The sequence below is a fragment of the Oncorhynchus mykiss genome, chromosome 15 (genome assembly GCF_013265735.2).
Source record: "Oncorhynchus mykiss isolate Arlee chromosome 15, USDA_OmykA_1.1, whole genome shotgun sequence".
In the NCBI taxonomy this organism is placed as follows: domain Eukaryota; kingdom Metazoa; phylum Chordata; class Actinopteri; order Salmoniformes; family Salmonidae; genus Oncorhynchus; species Oncorhynchus mykiss.
This window is the reverse complement of record NC_048579.1, coordinates 72,306,446-72,322,191: the sequence shown is the minus strand read 5'-3', so window position 1 is coordinate 72,322,191 and position 15,746 is coordinate 72,306,446. Positions and strand designations below refer to the sequence as shown.

Genomic DNA, 15,746 nt, shown 5'->3' with positions numbered 1-15,746 from the left:
AGCAATGGAACAGACTCAAGCATATGATAGCAATGGAACAGACTCAAGCATATGATAGTAATGGAACAGACTCAAGCATATGATAGCAATGGAACAGACTCAAGCATATGATAGCAATGGAACAGACTCAAGCATATGATAGCAATGGAATAGACTCAAGCATATGATAGCAATGAAACAGATTCAAGCATATGATAGCAATGAAACAGACTCAAGCATATGATAGTAATGGAACAGACTCAAGAATATTCCCCATTCACCGGAAAAGGATGTACAAATTAAGGATTTGATTTTTTATTTATTTCATTTCACCTTCATTTAACCAGGTAGGTTAGTTGAGAACAAGTTCTCATTTGCAACTGCGACCTGGCCAAGATAAAGCATAGAAATTTGACACATACAACAACACAGAGTTACACATGGAATAAACAAAACATAGTCAACAATACAGTAGAACAAAAGAAAACAAAAAGTATATATACAGTCAGTGCAAATGAGGTGAGGTAAGATAAGGGAGTTAAGGCAATAAATAGGCCATGGTGGTGAAGTAATTACAATATAGCAATTAAACACTGGAATGGTAGATGTGCAGAAGATGAATGTGCAAGTAGAGATACTGGGGTGCAAAGGAGCAAGATAAATACAGTATGGGGAGGAGGTCGTTGGATGGGCTGTTTACAGATGGGCTATGTACCGGTGCAGTGATCTGTGAGCTCCTCTGACAGCTGGTGATTAAAGCAGGTGAGGGAGATATGAGTCTCCAGCTTCAGAGATTTTTGCAGTTCGTTCCAGTCATTGGCAGCAGAGAACTGGAAGGAAAGACGACCAAAGGAGGAATTGGCTTTTGGGGTGACCAGTGAGACATACTTGCTGGAGCGAGTGCTACGAGTGGGTGCTGCTATGGTGACCTGTGAGCTGAGATAAGGCGTGGCTTTACCTAGCAGAGACTAGTAGATAACCTGTAGCCAGTGGGTTTGGCGACGAGTATGAAGCGAGGGCCAACCAACGAGGATAGGTGGGTTTGAAATGCTGTAGAGTAACTGGAGAGTAACTGTTCCTTCCTGGGTTACAGATTAGTTCAACAACTACGTAACTGAGCACATACAGTATGTCCAGTTGTTTCCTGTGAGGTCTTGATTGTCAACATGACACTCAACACTGAAGAGGGTCTTGTTTTGAAAACATCCTTCCCAATTCCCTTTAGTAATCACTGAAATAACACATCAACGGTAAATTGTCTGAAGCTATCACCACTGCCTAAGGCGGCCCATGATATCACTGGTTACTCGAAGCCAATGAATGGAGGAGCGAAGGAAGCGTGGATTGTGTTATAGTTGGAAATGTCCCAAGTGTTTACCCGTGACAGGCCCCGTAATACTAACTGTCACCACTAGACGGTGACGGCTGTGTTCGGTGTTGTGTTTACATCTGCGTGCTGTTGACGTTGAAGAGACACAGCAGAAAGATGGCGGCGCCCTCTGCAGAGCAGCAAAACGGCCAAAGTGATGAATCTGATCTACAAAGCCCTATCTCGACAAATGATGAAGACTCCGAAACAGGATTGGGTGATGGAGCACTCCCCGACTACGTTGTCGACTTGATAGAGAAAGAAATCGGAGTGGATCTGAAGTCGTTGAAGAAAGCGCTCCTGGATAAACTGACCGTGGGAAAAAATTGTTGCTGAAGGAGCAGGTAGTTAAGTACCAAGCTAGCTAGTTAACTTTGCACACTCAAATAAGCTTTAAGTGCTGTATCAGTTATTGAATTAAAATAATAGAATAGCTAATTATGAGAATATTATTCTGCCCTTGACAGCAGATAATTTAATGTAAGTAATAAAAAATGATCTATCCAGCTAGCTAACCTTTGCTAGTCGTCAGTCTCCTACAGGATGGAGAGTCTGAGAAAGGGCCTCTGGTAGATGACTCTGTCGTCGTCAGTCTCCTACAGGATGGAGAGTCTGAGAAAGGGCCTCTGGTAGATGACTCTGTCGTCGTCAGTCTCCTACAGGATGGAGAGTCTGAGAAAGGGCCTCTGGTAGATGACTCTGTCGTCGTCAGTCTCCTACAGGATGGAGAGTCTGAGAAAGGGCCTCTGGTAGATGACTCTGTCGTCGTCAGTCTCCTACAGGATGGAGAGTCTGAGAAAGGGCCTCTGGTAGATGACTCTGTCGTCGTCAGTCTCCAACAGGATGGAGAGTCTGAGAAAGGGCCTCTGGTAGATGACTCTGTCGTCGTCAGTCTCCTACAGGATGGAGAGTCTGAGAAAGGGCCTCTGGTAGATGACTCTGTCGTCGTCAGTCTCCTACAGGATGGAGAGTCTGAGAAAGGGCCTCTGGTAGATGACTCTGTCGTCGTCAGTCTCCTACAGGATGGAGAGTCTGAGAAAGGGCCTCTGGTAGATGACTCTGTCGTCGTCAGTCTCCTACAGGATGGAGAGTCTGAGAAAGGGCCTCTGGTAGATGACTCTGTCGTCGTCAGTCTCCTACAGGATGGAGAGTCTGAGAAAGGGCCTCTGGTAGATGACTCTGTCGTCGTCAGTCTCCTACAGGATGGAGAGCCTGAGAAAGGGCCTCTGGTAGATGACTCTGTCGTCGTCAGTCTCCTACAGGATGGAGAGTCTGAGAAAGGGCCTCTGGTAGATGACTCTGTCGTCGTCAGTCTCCTACAGGATGGAGAGTCTGAGAAAGGGCCTCTGGTAGATGACTCTGTCGTCGTCAGTCTCCTACAGGATGGAGAGTCTGAGAAAGGGCCTCTGGTAGATGACTCTGTCGTCGTCAGTCTCCTACAGGATGGAGAGTCTGAGAAAGGGCCTCTGGTAGATGACTCTGTCGTCGTCAGTCTCCTACAGGATGGAGAGTCTGAGAAAGGGCCTCTGGTAGATGACTCTGTCGTCGTCAGTCTCCTACAGGATGGAGAGTCTGAGAAAGGGCCTCTGGTAGATGACTCTGTCGTCGTCAGTCTCCTACAGGATGGAGAGTCTGAGAAAGGGCCTCTGGTAGATGACTCTGTCGTCGTCAGTCTCCTACAGGATGGAGAGTCTGAGAAAGGGCCTCTGGTAGATGACTCTGTCGTCGTCAGTCTCCTACAGGATGGAGAGTCTGAGAAAGGGCCTCTGGTAGATGACTCTGTCGTCGTCAGTCTCCTACAGGATGGAGAGTCTGAGAAAGGGCCTCTGGTAGATGACTCTGTCGTCGTCAGTCTCCTACAGGATGGAGAGTCTGAGAAAGGGCCTCTGGTAGATGACTCTGTCGTCGTCAGTCTCCTACAGGATGGAGAGTCTGAGAAAGGGCCTCTGGTAGATGACTCTGTCATCGTCAGTCTCCTACAGGATGGAGAGTCTGAGAAAGGGCCTCTGGTAGATGACTTCCTGTCATGGTTTGAAAACTGCTTCCTCCAACAGAATGTCTCCCAAACTAAAGACATTGACTTTAGAAGGCAGCCACAGAACCCCACACCCACTGTGGTCATGGGAAAGTACATTGAGCTGGTCAGTACCTACAAGTACCTGGGAACACTGCTGGACAACAAGTTGACGTTTAAGGAGGACACAGATGCCATCTGTATAAAGGGACAGCAGCGGCTTTTATGTTGTTGAGAACGATGAACTCTTTTTAATGTCATCAAGACTGTGATGACACTGTTTAGGTTGGACAGTGTGGTTAAGGTGGCCAGCCAGGTCATCAGGGTGCAACAGGCACAGCTCTCGGTGACATTCAGAAAGCATGTGGTGAGGAGAGCTAACAGTATCCTAGACTGTCCTGATCACCCCCTCCTTGACCATTTTGCACTTCTCCCCTTAGGTCGTCGTATGCACTACGGTCAACGTGGCGGATGTGTTGTTGCCTACCCTCACCACCTGGGGACGTCCCGTTGGGAAGACCAAGATCCAGTTGCAGAGAGAGGTGTTCACCAGGATCCAGTTGCAGAGAGAGGTGTTCACCAGGATCCAGTTGCAGAGAGAGGTGTTCACCAAGATCCAGTTGCAGAGAGAGGTGTTCACCAAGATCCAGTTGCAGAGAGAGGTGTTCACCAGGATCCAGTTGCAGAGAGAGGTGTTCACCAGGATCCAGTTGCAGAGGTAGTGTTTTCAGTCCCTGGATCCTTAGCTTAGTGATGAGCTTGGAGGGCACTATGGTGTTGAATGCTGAACTGTAGTCAATGAACAGCATTCTCACGTAGGTGTTCCTTTTGTCCAAGTGGGAAAGGGCAGTATGGAGTGCAATAGAGATTACGTCATCTGTGGATCTATTGGGGCGGTAGGCAAATTGGAGTGGGTCCAGGGTGTCTGGGATGATGGTGTTGATGTGATTCATGACCAGCCTTTCAAAGCTTTTCATGGCTACAGATGTGACTGTTATGGGGCGATCGTAATTTAGGCAGGTTACCTTGGCGTCCTTGGGCACAGGGACTACGGTGGTCTGCTTGTAACATGTAGGTATTACAGACTGGGTAAGAGATAAAAAATGTCAATGAAGACACTTGCCAGCTGGTCAGTGCATGCTCCGAGTACGCATCCTGGTCCTGGGGCCTTGTTGATGTTAACCTGTTTAAAGGTCTTACTCACATTGGCTACGGAGAGCGTGATCACGCAGTCGTCCTGAACAGCTGGTGCTCTCACTTATGGTTCAGGGTTGCTTGCTCATTCCATTTTATTAATCACTGAAATAACACATCTGCTGTAAATCTTATGATATCAGTGGTTACTCCAAGCCAAGTTACGGAGGAGGGAAGGAAGCATGGATTGTGTAATATTTGGAAATACCATATGGTACCATATTTATTTATGATGCGTTATCATAGTAAAATGGCAGTATAATGCATTCAATAAATAAACCCCCCCAAGGTCAAAAGAGGTTGGTTGGTGTTATATTGATGAAGTTATATACCAGTATGGAAACGTTCTGATGAAGTCAGAGGCAGGCTACTTGTTGGTCTTAGTTTTCTGTCAAGAAAAAGGGAAAGAGTTGCTGTGAAAAAGGGGTAATACTTTCTGTTTTAATAGTACCGTTTTTTGCTCATGTTTGGGTTCCTTGTGTTGCCAACCTGAAATGTGGGAGATAGTGAGGTATATGGAAGCTCATGTTTGGGTTCCTTGTGTTGCCAACCTGAAATGTGGGAGATAGTTAGATATACAGTGCCTTGCGAAAGTCTTCGGCCCCCTTGAACTTTGCAACCTTTTGCCACATTTCAGGCTTCAAACATAAAGATATAAAACTGTATTTTTTTGTGAAGAATCAACAACAAGTGGGACACAATCATGAAGTGGAACGACATTTATTGGATATTTCAAACTTTTTTAACAAATCAAAAACTGAAAAATTGGGCGTGCAAGAAACTCAGAAATACCTTGTGTTACTTTTGATGTTGAGTCGTTATACACAAATCTTCCACACGAGGGCGGTATTGAAGCTATGGAACATTTTCTTCTGCAACGTGACCCTAATGAACTACCTTCCAGTGCATGCATTATAACATTGTCTGAAATAGTACTCACACATAACTATTTCATGTTTCTAAATGATTTCTTTATTCAGACGAAGGGTACTGCTATGTGATCCCCAATGGCTCCTAACTATGCTAATTTGTATGTGGGTTACATGGAGAAACACTATTTTCAATCCTCTCAAAAATGTTTTCTTGCCTCACATCATTATGTGGAAATGGTATATTAATGATATTTTTGTTCTATGGAAGGGTGATGCAAAACAGCTCCAGGCATTCCATGCTCTTCTTAACTCCTGTTCTGATCATTTGAGATTTACTATGCAATCTGATACACGTCAAATCAGTCTTCTTGATCTTGTGTGAAGATAATGTTCCACATCAACAACAAACTACAATGGTCCAAACACACCAAGACAGTCGTGAAGAGGACACGACAAAGCCTCTTCCCCCTCAGGAAACTAAAAAGATTTGGCAGGGGTCCTGAGATCCTCAAAAGGTTCTACAGCTGCAACATCGAGAGCATCACTGCCTGGTACGGCAATTGCTCGGCCTCTGACCGCAAGGCACTACAGAGGGTAGTGCGTACGGCCCAGTACATCACTGGGGCAAAGCTGCCTGCCATTCAGGACCTTTACACCAGGCGGTGTCAGAGGAAGGCCATAAAAATTGTCAAAGACCCCAGCCACCCCAGTCATATACTGTTCTCTCTACTACCGCATGGCAAGCGGTACCGGAGTGCCAAGTCTAGGACAAAAAAGGCTTCTCAACAGTTTTTACCCCCAAGCCATAAGACTCCTGAACAGGTAATCAAATGGCTACCCAGACTATTGTGTATAGCTTGTCTTTTTACTGTTGTTTTATTTCTTGACTTACCTATTACGTACCTTTTTTGCACTATTGGTTAGAGCCGGTAAGTAAGCATTTCACTGTAAGGCATTTCACCTGTTGTATTCGACGCACGTGACAAATAAACTTTGATTTGATTTGATCCTTGACAAGTCTTGGAGGGTTGATTCCTGCGCTACCGAAATTAAGCCTTGGCCTCGAACGCTTGCAGAAACTGAACGTTTCTTCATGGAAAATCACGATATAGTTTATAGCACTTGTAATTTGTATTTGCTAATATATATTTATTTTTTTATAATATTGACACCATATTCCATTGGTTAACTGACCACAATCCATTGAATCAATATGAAGAAGTGTTGATTATTTGACGTCAGGAGACCACAGCACATGAAAGAAAGCGTTGAGAAATGCAGCACAGCGTTATGTTTTCCTGCAATGTTCACTGCTGGCGTGTGAGGCCAAGAGTGCGGGGCGCTTCATTTCTGTCGCGCAGGGATCAAAACGTTAACAGTTCTGCGCTGCTCCGCAAAGCGTAAGAAGTAGAGGCCCTATCACCATAAATGCTGCAAGGCCAACGCAGACAGCAGATTGACCATATAGTTCCTTTTAGCCTGCCTGCTCTCTAGCCATCGTGCACTGTCCAACATAACATGGGAGGTTGCGTTCATGTGGGCTAGTCCCCCCCATGTAACCAAACACCATTCAGCAGTATGTCAACATCAAAGTCCTTGCTCCGTCAAAACGACACGCCACACCCATGGACCTTCGTTTATTCTCCGAAGTATGTAGCGAACATAGAGCAGCGGAATAATTCAGTTTGAGTCGTTATGCAATGTCAACAAACTCACGCTGAGAAGAAAAACCGGTTAAAGAAATCGGACGATCCATTTTCTGGATTTAATTTAGCCCCTCTCTGAAGTGAACAATTTATCTAAGCTGTTGTTTGTATCATAACCAAATATTAAAATGGGAAGAATTAATATCTGGGTAAAACGGGCGTTCATTTGTGTGTGTGTCTTGATAGGGGTAAGTAATCTTCCAGTCTATTGGCCTTATTTCATTCGAGTTGATGAATTCGTTTTTTTTTTATCGGCCACTTTATGACCGTGTAGACAAGTTTAGTTATATTACTTTCCTTCCTACATTTATTGCAGCGCTTGTTGTTGTTATGCGCGCGGTGGGGTGCCCAAGCAATGAGCGGTGCTGCTTACATTAAAATACATTGGCCGATTGTTCTCCTCTAGTGTAGTACTGAACAAAGAAGTAAAACAAAATAGATGTTGTAGCCTACGTAGTTACCCTTTGATATCAGCTGTCATGTTTAAACTTTCACTGGAATCCGTTTTTTTAGGTGTGGCTTGTGGGGGATGTGTTCAACATATTTATTTATTGTCTCAGCATATTCTACTTAAACTGCAGTATGTTATAAAGTTATGTCATGTTTATTAACTCAGACACACGGCATACCACAAAGGGTTTGTAAGTATATTTGATTAGTAAACAGCCAACTAAATTAACATTTCAGCTATTCATGTCATCATTTATAGGCTATTTATAAATGATACATATGAAATATATTGTAAACTCATTAACCCTCTGCTCACAAACCCTGTAAATAATTCCATCCCTCATGACTCATGATGAAGCATGAGTAGAATTCTCAGAATAATACCCTGTACATTGTAATGATTGTATCTACATTTACTGTGTATTATCAGTAGAATTCCCAGTATAATACCCTGTACATTGTAAAGATTGTATCTACATTTACTGTGCATTATCAGTAGAATTCCCAGTATAATACCCTGTACATTGTAATGACTGTATCAACCTTTACTGTGCATTATCAGTAGAATTCTCAGAATAATACCCTGTACATTGTAATGACTGTATCAACCTTTACTGTGCATTATCAGTAGAATTCTCAGTATAATACCCTGTACATTGTAATGACTGTATCAACCTTTACTGTGCATTATCAGTAGAATTCTCAGAATAATACCCTGTACATTGTAATGACTGTATCAACCTTTACTGTGCATTATCAGTAGAATTCCCAGTATAATACCCTGTACATTGTAATGATTGTATCAACCTTTACTGTGCATTATCAGTTGAATTCCCAGTATAATACCCTGTACATTGTACTGATTGTATCAACCTTTACTGTGCATTATCAGTAGAATTCCCAGTATAATACCCTGTACATTGTAATGATTGTATCAACCTTTACTGTGCATTATCAGTAGAATTCTCAGTATAATACCCTGTACATTGTAATGATTGTATCAACATTTACTGTGCATTATCAGTAGAATTCTCAGAATAATACCCTGTACATTGTAATGACTGTATCAACCTTTACTGTGCATTATCAGTAGAATTCTCAGTATAATACCCTGTACATTGTAATGACTGTATCAACCTTTACTGTGCATTATCAGTAGAATTCTCAGTATAATACCCTGTACATTGTAATGACTGTATAACCTTTACTGTGCATTATCAGTAGAATTCCCAGTATAATACCCTGTACATTGTAATGACTGTATCAACCTTTACTGTGCATTATCAGTAGAATTCCCAGTATAATACCCTGTACATTGTAATGATTGTATCAACCTTTACTGTGCATTATCAGTAGAATTCCCAGTATAATACCCTGTACATTGTAATGATTGTATCAACCTTTACTGTGCATTATCAGTAGAATTCCCAGTATAATACCCTGTACATTGTAATGATTGTATCAACCTTTACTGTGCATTATCAGTAGAATTCTCAGTATAATACCCTGTACATTGTAATGATTGTATCAACCTTTACTGTGTATTATCAGTAGAATTCCCAGTATAATACCCTGTACATTGTAATGATTGTATCAACCTTTACTGTGCATTATCAGTAGAATTCTCAGTATAATACCCTGTACATTGTAATGATTGTATCAACCTTTACTGTGTATTATCAGTAGAATTCTCAGTATAATACCCTGTACATTGTAATGATTGTATCAACCTTTACTGTGCATTATCAGTAGAATTCTCAGTATAATACCCTGTACATTGTAATGATTGTATCAACCTTTACTGTGTATTATCAGTAGAATTCCCAGTATAATACCCTGTACATTGTAATGATTGTATCAACCTTTACTGTGCATTATCAGTAGAATTCCCAGTATAATACCCTGTACATTGTAATGATTGTATCAACCTTTACTGTGCATTATCAGTAGAATTCCCAGTATAATACCCTGTACATTGTAATGATTGTATCAACATTTACTGTGCATTATCAGTAGAATTCCCAGTATAATACCCTGTACATTGTAATGATTGTATCAACCTTTACTGTGCATTATCAGTAGAATTCTCAGTATAATACCCTGTACATTGTAATGATTGTATCAACCTTTACTGTGTATTATCAGTAGAATTCCCAGTATAATACCCTGTACATTGTAATGATTGTATCAACCTTTACTGTGCATTATCAGTAGAATTCTCAGTATAATACCCTGTACATTGTAATGATTGTATCAACCTTTACTGTGTATTATCAGTAGAATTCTCAGTATAATACCCTGTACATTGTAATGATTGTATCAACCTTTACTGTGCATTATCAGTAGAATTCTCAGTATAATACCCTGTACATTGTAATGATTGTATCAACCTTTACTGTGTATTATCAGTAGAATTCCCAGTATAATACCCTGTACATTGTAATGATTGTATCAACCTTTACTGTGCATTATCAGTAGAATTCCCAGTATAATACCCTGTACATTGTAATGATTGTATCAACCTTTACTGTGCATTATCAGTAGAATTCCCAGTATAATACCCTGTACATTGTAATGATTGTATCAACCTTTACTGTGCATTATCAGTAGAATTCCCAGTATAATACCCTGTACATTGTAATGATTGTATCAACCTTTACTGTGCATTATCAGTAGAATTCTCAGTATAATACCCTGTACATTGTAATGATTGTATCAACCTTTACTGTGTATTATCAGTAGAATTCCCAGTATAATACCCTGTACATTGTAATGATTGTATCAACCTTTACTGTGCATTATCAGTAGAATTCTCAGTATAATACCCTGTACATTGTAATGATTGTATCAACCTTTACTGTGTATTATCAGTAGAATTCTCAGTATAATACCCTGTACATTGTAATGATTGTATCAACCTTTACTGTGCATTATCAGTAGAATTCTCAGTATAATACCCTGTACATTGTAATGATTGTATCAACCTTTACTGTGTATTATCAGTAGAATTCCCAGTATAATACCCTGTACATTGTAATGATTGTATCAACCTTTACTGTGCATTATCAGTAGAATTCCCAGTATAATACCCTGTACATTGTAATGATTGTATCAACCTTTACTGTGCATTATCAGTAGAATTCCCAGTATAATACCCTGTACATTGTAATGATTGTATCAACCTTTACTGTGCATTATCAGTAGAATTCCCAGTATAATACCCTGTACATTGTAATGATTGTATCAACCTTTACTGTGCATTATCAGTAGAATTCTCAGTATAATACCCTGTACATTGTAATGATTGTATCAACCTTTACTGTTTATTATCAGTAGAATTCCCAGTATAATACCCTGTACATTGTAATGATTGTATCAACCTTTACTGTGCATTATCAGTAGAATTCTCAGTATAATACCCTGTACATTGTAATGATTGTATCAACCTTTACTGTGTATTATCAGTAGAATTCTCAGTATAATACCCTGTACATTGTAATGATTGTATCAACCTTTACTGTGCATTATCAGTAGAATTCTCAGTATAATACCCTGTACATTGTAATGATTGTATCAACCTTTACTGTGTATTATCAGTAGAATTCCCAGTATAATACCCTGTACATTGTAATGATTGTATCAACCTTTACTGTGCATTATCAGTAGAATTCCCAGTATAATACCCTGTACATTGTAATGACTGTATCAACCTTTACTGTGCATTATCAGTAGAATTCTCAGTATAATACCCTGTACATTGTAATGATTGTATCATGTGTTGTATTCTCTTCAGATCATCAGCACCCTCTTGCTGGCCATCACGTTATTTGGACATGGGCACTTCCACCAATCAGAAGAAGTAATTGTTATTTTTATAGCTCCTATTACATTTCCTTATTATGTCATACACATTTAGTTATACTAATTCTGTGTCCATCTAGCCTGGTCCCAGATCTGTTTGTGCTGTCTTTCTAACTCCTACAGTGTTTAGCATGACAACAACCATAGGAGTTGGTTATACAGCATAAACAGATCTGAGACCAGGCTAGAATCCATCAGTATCATTGTAATATTATGATTATAAACCCAGAATTGCCATTTCATGAATTTGACTTGTCTTCCTACTCACAGATAGACAAGATGCTGCCAGGGATAGCAGTTCTGTATGTCCTAGACGCAGCAACCCTGGCCCTTTCAATCTTTGGGGTCTATGGAGCTCGCAAGGAGAAGAAGTGGGCTGTGATTCTGGTAAGCTTGCCAAGACCTGTACCCTTAAGTGGTAGATGCCCTGGTCCCAGATCTGTTGGTGTGATCTTGGACAATGACCATAGGGGTTGGCTATAGAACACAAACAGATCTGGGACCAGGTTAGTGTCTACCGACGTGCAAAACGGTTCCTTTCTGACAAGTCATGGCATGCCTTAGAACTCAACTGAAACCAATCAACCATTTTCCTCATGACCTGTTTCTAACATGTTTCCCAGAAAGTGTGATATGGTTTGAAGTGATTTTTGATTTGAATGAACCTTTAAGTATTGATTTTGCTTGACAAACCCCAATATGTGTGTGTAGTTTTCTGTAGGTATGTCACTGGCCAGCCTATACCTGTTTGTGAATTGTGTGAAAGGATATCAAGCCAAACACGAGGTACAGTCTACAGCTTCTATGTATCTTACCTACCCTTTGAATTCAACCTTGAGCCAATGTTTGTTTGCTGTTCCGGTGAAAATATATTAGAGTTAAATGTAACATAAATGTTATAGTATAAAGCATGATGGTGGAATATATCTGACTCTTGATAATTCAGTCTGTTCCCATCAAAGTCGTAGATGATTACTGTATAGGTTTTAGCTGTGAATGTAACAGTCAATGTAAACCTCATTCATTTCAAGATGGAGGAGTTAAGCAGAAAGGAAGACCTAGCCATGATGCCTCTCAGTGGAGCCAAACAAAACGATATAGAACAGATGTACTACTTTCAAGCTAACGTAAGTCACCTTCATTGAGTACTTCTTAGGGTCTCGGCCAATCCAGGACAGGGTGTATGCTTCCACCTTTGTAATTAGGTGTGTTTTTCCATGGGTGAGTCCTTAGGGCTGTGGGGTTGGGGTTGTTTTGGATACAAAGTGTCTGCAATGTGTTTTCCGGACACAGATGATGTAAACCTAGTCCTGGACTAAAATTACTTTCATTGGAGATGTCTCCATGGAGTAGGCTTCAAGGCCTTATAGTTCTGGAAATCAATTAAGTGTTTTTAAAGTGTCTGTTGTTCTGTTTCCTTCACTTTCAGTTAAAATGCTGTGGGCTCGTACAAGGCTACCAAGACTGGGGCACAGACATCCCCCTCTCCTGTCTCTGTTCTGATGAGGACTCAACAGACTTTAAATGTGTGAGTCTGCTGTGTTAAATAAGTTAACTTGATGCTGTTGTTGATGTTGTTGTGTGTATGCTGAGGAGGATTCAGTGTGTCAGTCTGTGTTAAATAAGTTAACTTGATGCTGTTGTTGATGTTGTTGTTGTTGTTGTTGTTGTTGTTGTTATGTGTATGCTGAGGAGGATTCAGTGTGTCAGTCTGTGTTAAATAAATCTGTTATGTCTTTCGGTAAGATCAATTGATATATTTTTACGAGCCCATGTCACATTCTATTTCAGGTTGCTCGTGGTAACAATACAAGATTTGTTATTCACTATCCGAACAGTGATATGTCTGATGATGACCACAAGGGATTAATGGATGAACACATGCTGGTATATAAAGAGGTAAAATCATGTCATTCCACTACACGATTACAATGCCATAATTCTAGTTTGATATACAAAGATGATTTACAGTACTCTTTGATACAATAAAGTGATATTTGTTCTGATTTAATACGGACACATGTACTCTTGTTTTTCTCACAAAATGATAAACTCTAAATTTGTAATTTTCAGCCATGTCTTCCCATCCTGATCCCTTTCATGGGCTATGCAATCAGCCTGATGATAGGAACATTAGCAGCACTTAACGCATTATGGGTATGTATTTCATATCTATGTCTGTACTATTTAACCATTTCAGGGTTGGGGTCCATTCAGTTTTTTCAATCAAATCAATTGAAATTCAATTCCCCAAAAATTGTCCTTAGTGGATTTTTCAATTCAGGAAATGAAATTCAATTGACTACCCGAATTGAAAACTTTAGTAGTATTTGTTCATTATAATTATTACCGATGTGGCAGCTAAAAGCTGAATTGCAGTACACAGTACATACAAGTAAACAAGAACAATTAAAACATCTGAAAGTCAGGATGCTAACTGAAGGATGGATGATTTGACCCCTGTCATGGAAGTTCAGTACTGAGACAGACTTGGTCATTTCTTCAAACAATCATCTTTATTTAATATTGATTAATTATTGCAACATTGAGGATGGTTGACCCCTCTCCCCCCCCTTGAGTGTTGGACCCAGTAACCTAACCTTTACACAAATGCAGAGTACTGTATATAGCTGACACTAACAATGCTCAGTCATGGTTGATTCAACCCCCCCCTCATGCAGACCAAGGAGCATCATAAACCACTGGCTTCATCCTGTCGTTATCTGCACTTGGGTTGTTGTCTTAACCCCACCCTGGCTTAGTTTCCCAGATGGAAGAATGATTTAGAGACAATGAGGAATTGTTCTAAACTCCTCTCTTGGTTACACCCATCACATGTTTACTATGTAATGCAGTCTTTAACTAATTTGTCAGCTCAAATCATCTCTGATGACCAGATTAGCTGCAGGGAATTAGAGTGGAGACCAAAAAAACATAGACACTAACAGGACAGAAATATCCTTCTATCTATTAAACATGAATTGCAAACTATTAATAATTAACAAATCAGGTAAATATGTCATTTTTCTATCACACCCCAACACTGTACCATAGTGATTTTCACCGTACCTTTTGAGTGTAGGCCTATTAGATTGAACCATCATCTATCACACTCAGCGTCTGGTCACCTGCTCCGTCAATCCTGACTGAACCGTTACTGTGTGTCTGGTCCTCAGGATGTTGGAGTTGCCCTGGCCATCACAATACTCTGCCAGATGAGAAGAAAGGTTGATGTGCCACCTGTGATCTTCACCTCTCAACCACCTCGATACAGAGAGCTGTGTGACACAGCAGAGAGTGTCTGACATGAAATAGTCCTCTTATGAAGGAGACTCAATGCACTAGTCTGAGTGCCAGTCTGTTTGTGCCATCATGACAACTCCTGTCACTCATTTGTGTCAAGCCAAACATGACAATGGGTGACAAAGAGTTGACTTGGCAATGACAGACTGGCACGATGGCCTTTATTTAGCTTGGCAAGTCAGTTAGGAACAAATTCTTATTTACAATGACGGCCTACCGGGGAATAGTGGGTTAAACTGCCTTGTTCAGGGGCAGAACGACCGTTGGCATTGGCAAGACCACAAACAGATCTGGGATCAGGTTAGCAATGCACTCATATTATGTACATACTCATAACACACATGAAAGGACAACTCGGGACATTATTAGACATTAGACATCTCTACTGTGTTGTCCAAAGTATTACTGTTCAACTGATTATCCATCTGACTGCCAGCAAGAGTCTTCTTATTGGCTGTCAAAGGTTCTGTAAAACCTGTGGTTTGTTTTTCTGTTGTAAATAATTGGTAACCATTTAACCGTTGAAGTGCCTCAGTGTTGGTTACAGTGTCTTGAATAAAGGGACAAGCATCTTTTAACATTATGGTCCTTCTTTATTCGACAACCATTTCTTCCAATGACTTTTGTCCTCTCCCCATCCTTATTTTATTTTCTGCCTTCCTCTTTTCCTCCTGCTCTCTCCTCTCATCCTCCTCTCTCTTCCTCTCTGCTCTCCTCCTCTTTTCCACTTGCTCTCTCCTCTCATTCTCCTCTCTCTTCCTCTTTTCACCCTACTTGGCCCTATCAGAGCCTACACCCATTAAAACCTCACCACTATTCCACTACTTGGCCCTATCAGATTCTGCACCCATTAAAACCTCCCCACTATTCCACTACTTGGCCCTATCAGATGCAACACCCATTAAAACCTCCCCACTATTCCACTATTTGGCCCTATCAGATCTTACACCCATTAAAACCTCACCACTATTCCACTACTTGGCCCTATCAGATCTTAC

The 15,746-nt window shown here is 40.8% G+C and overlaps 1 protein-coding gene across 2 annotated transcripts; it reads left to right on the top strand.

The window, feature by feature from the left end:
- The first annotated feature begins 6,930 nt into the window (after positions 1-6,930).
- LOC110490625 (tetraspanin-8) lies at positions 6,931-15,326 on the top strand. 2 transcript variants are annotated; one of them, XM_036945266.1, is made up of 9 exons: positions 6,931-7,077; positions 11,378-11,443; positions 11,716-11,832; positions 12,157-12,231; positions 12,477-12,572; positions 12,875-12,973; positions 13,237-13,344; positions 13,519-13,602; positions 14,622-15,326. In XM_036945266.1, exons 1-9 carry the CDS (start codon positions 7,054-7,056, stop codon positions 14,748-14,750), a joined length of 798 nt encoding a protein of 265 aa, XP_036801161.1. In that variant the 5' UTR covers positions 6,931-7,053; the 3' UTR covers positions 14,751-15,326. The 2 variants fall into 2 exon arrangements, with proteins under 2 accessions (XP_036801161.1, XP_036801160.1); XM_036945265.1 differs by having other exon boundaries at positions 7,068-7,322.
- Positions 15,327-15,746: the final 420 nt, after the last annotated feature.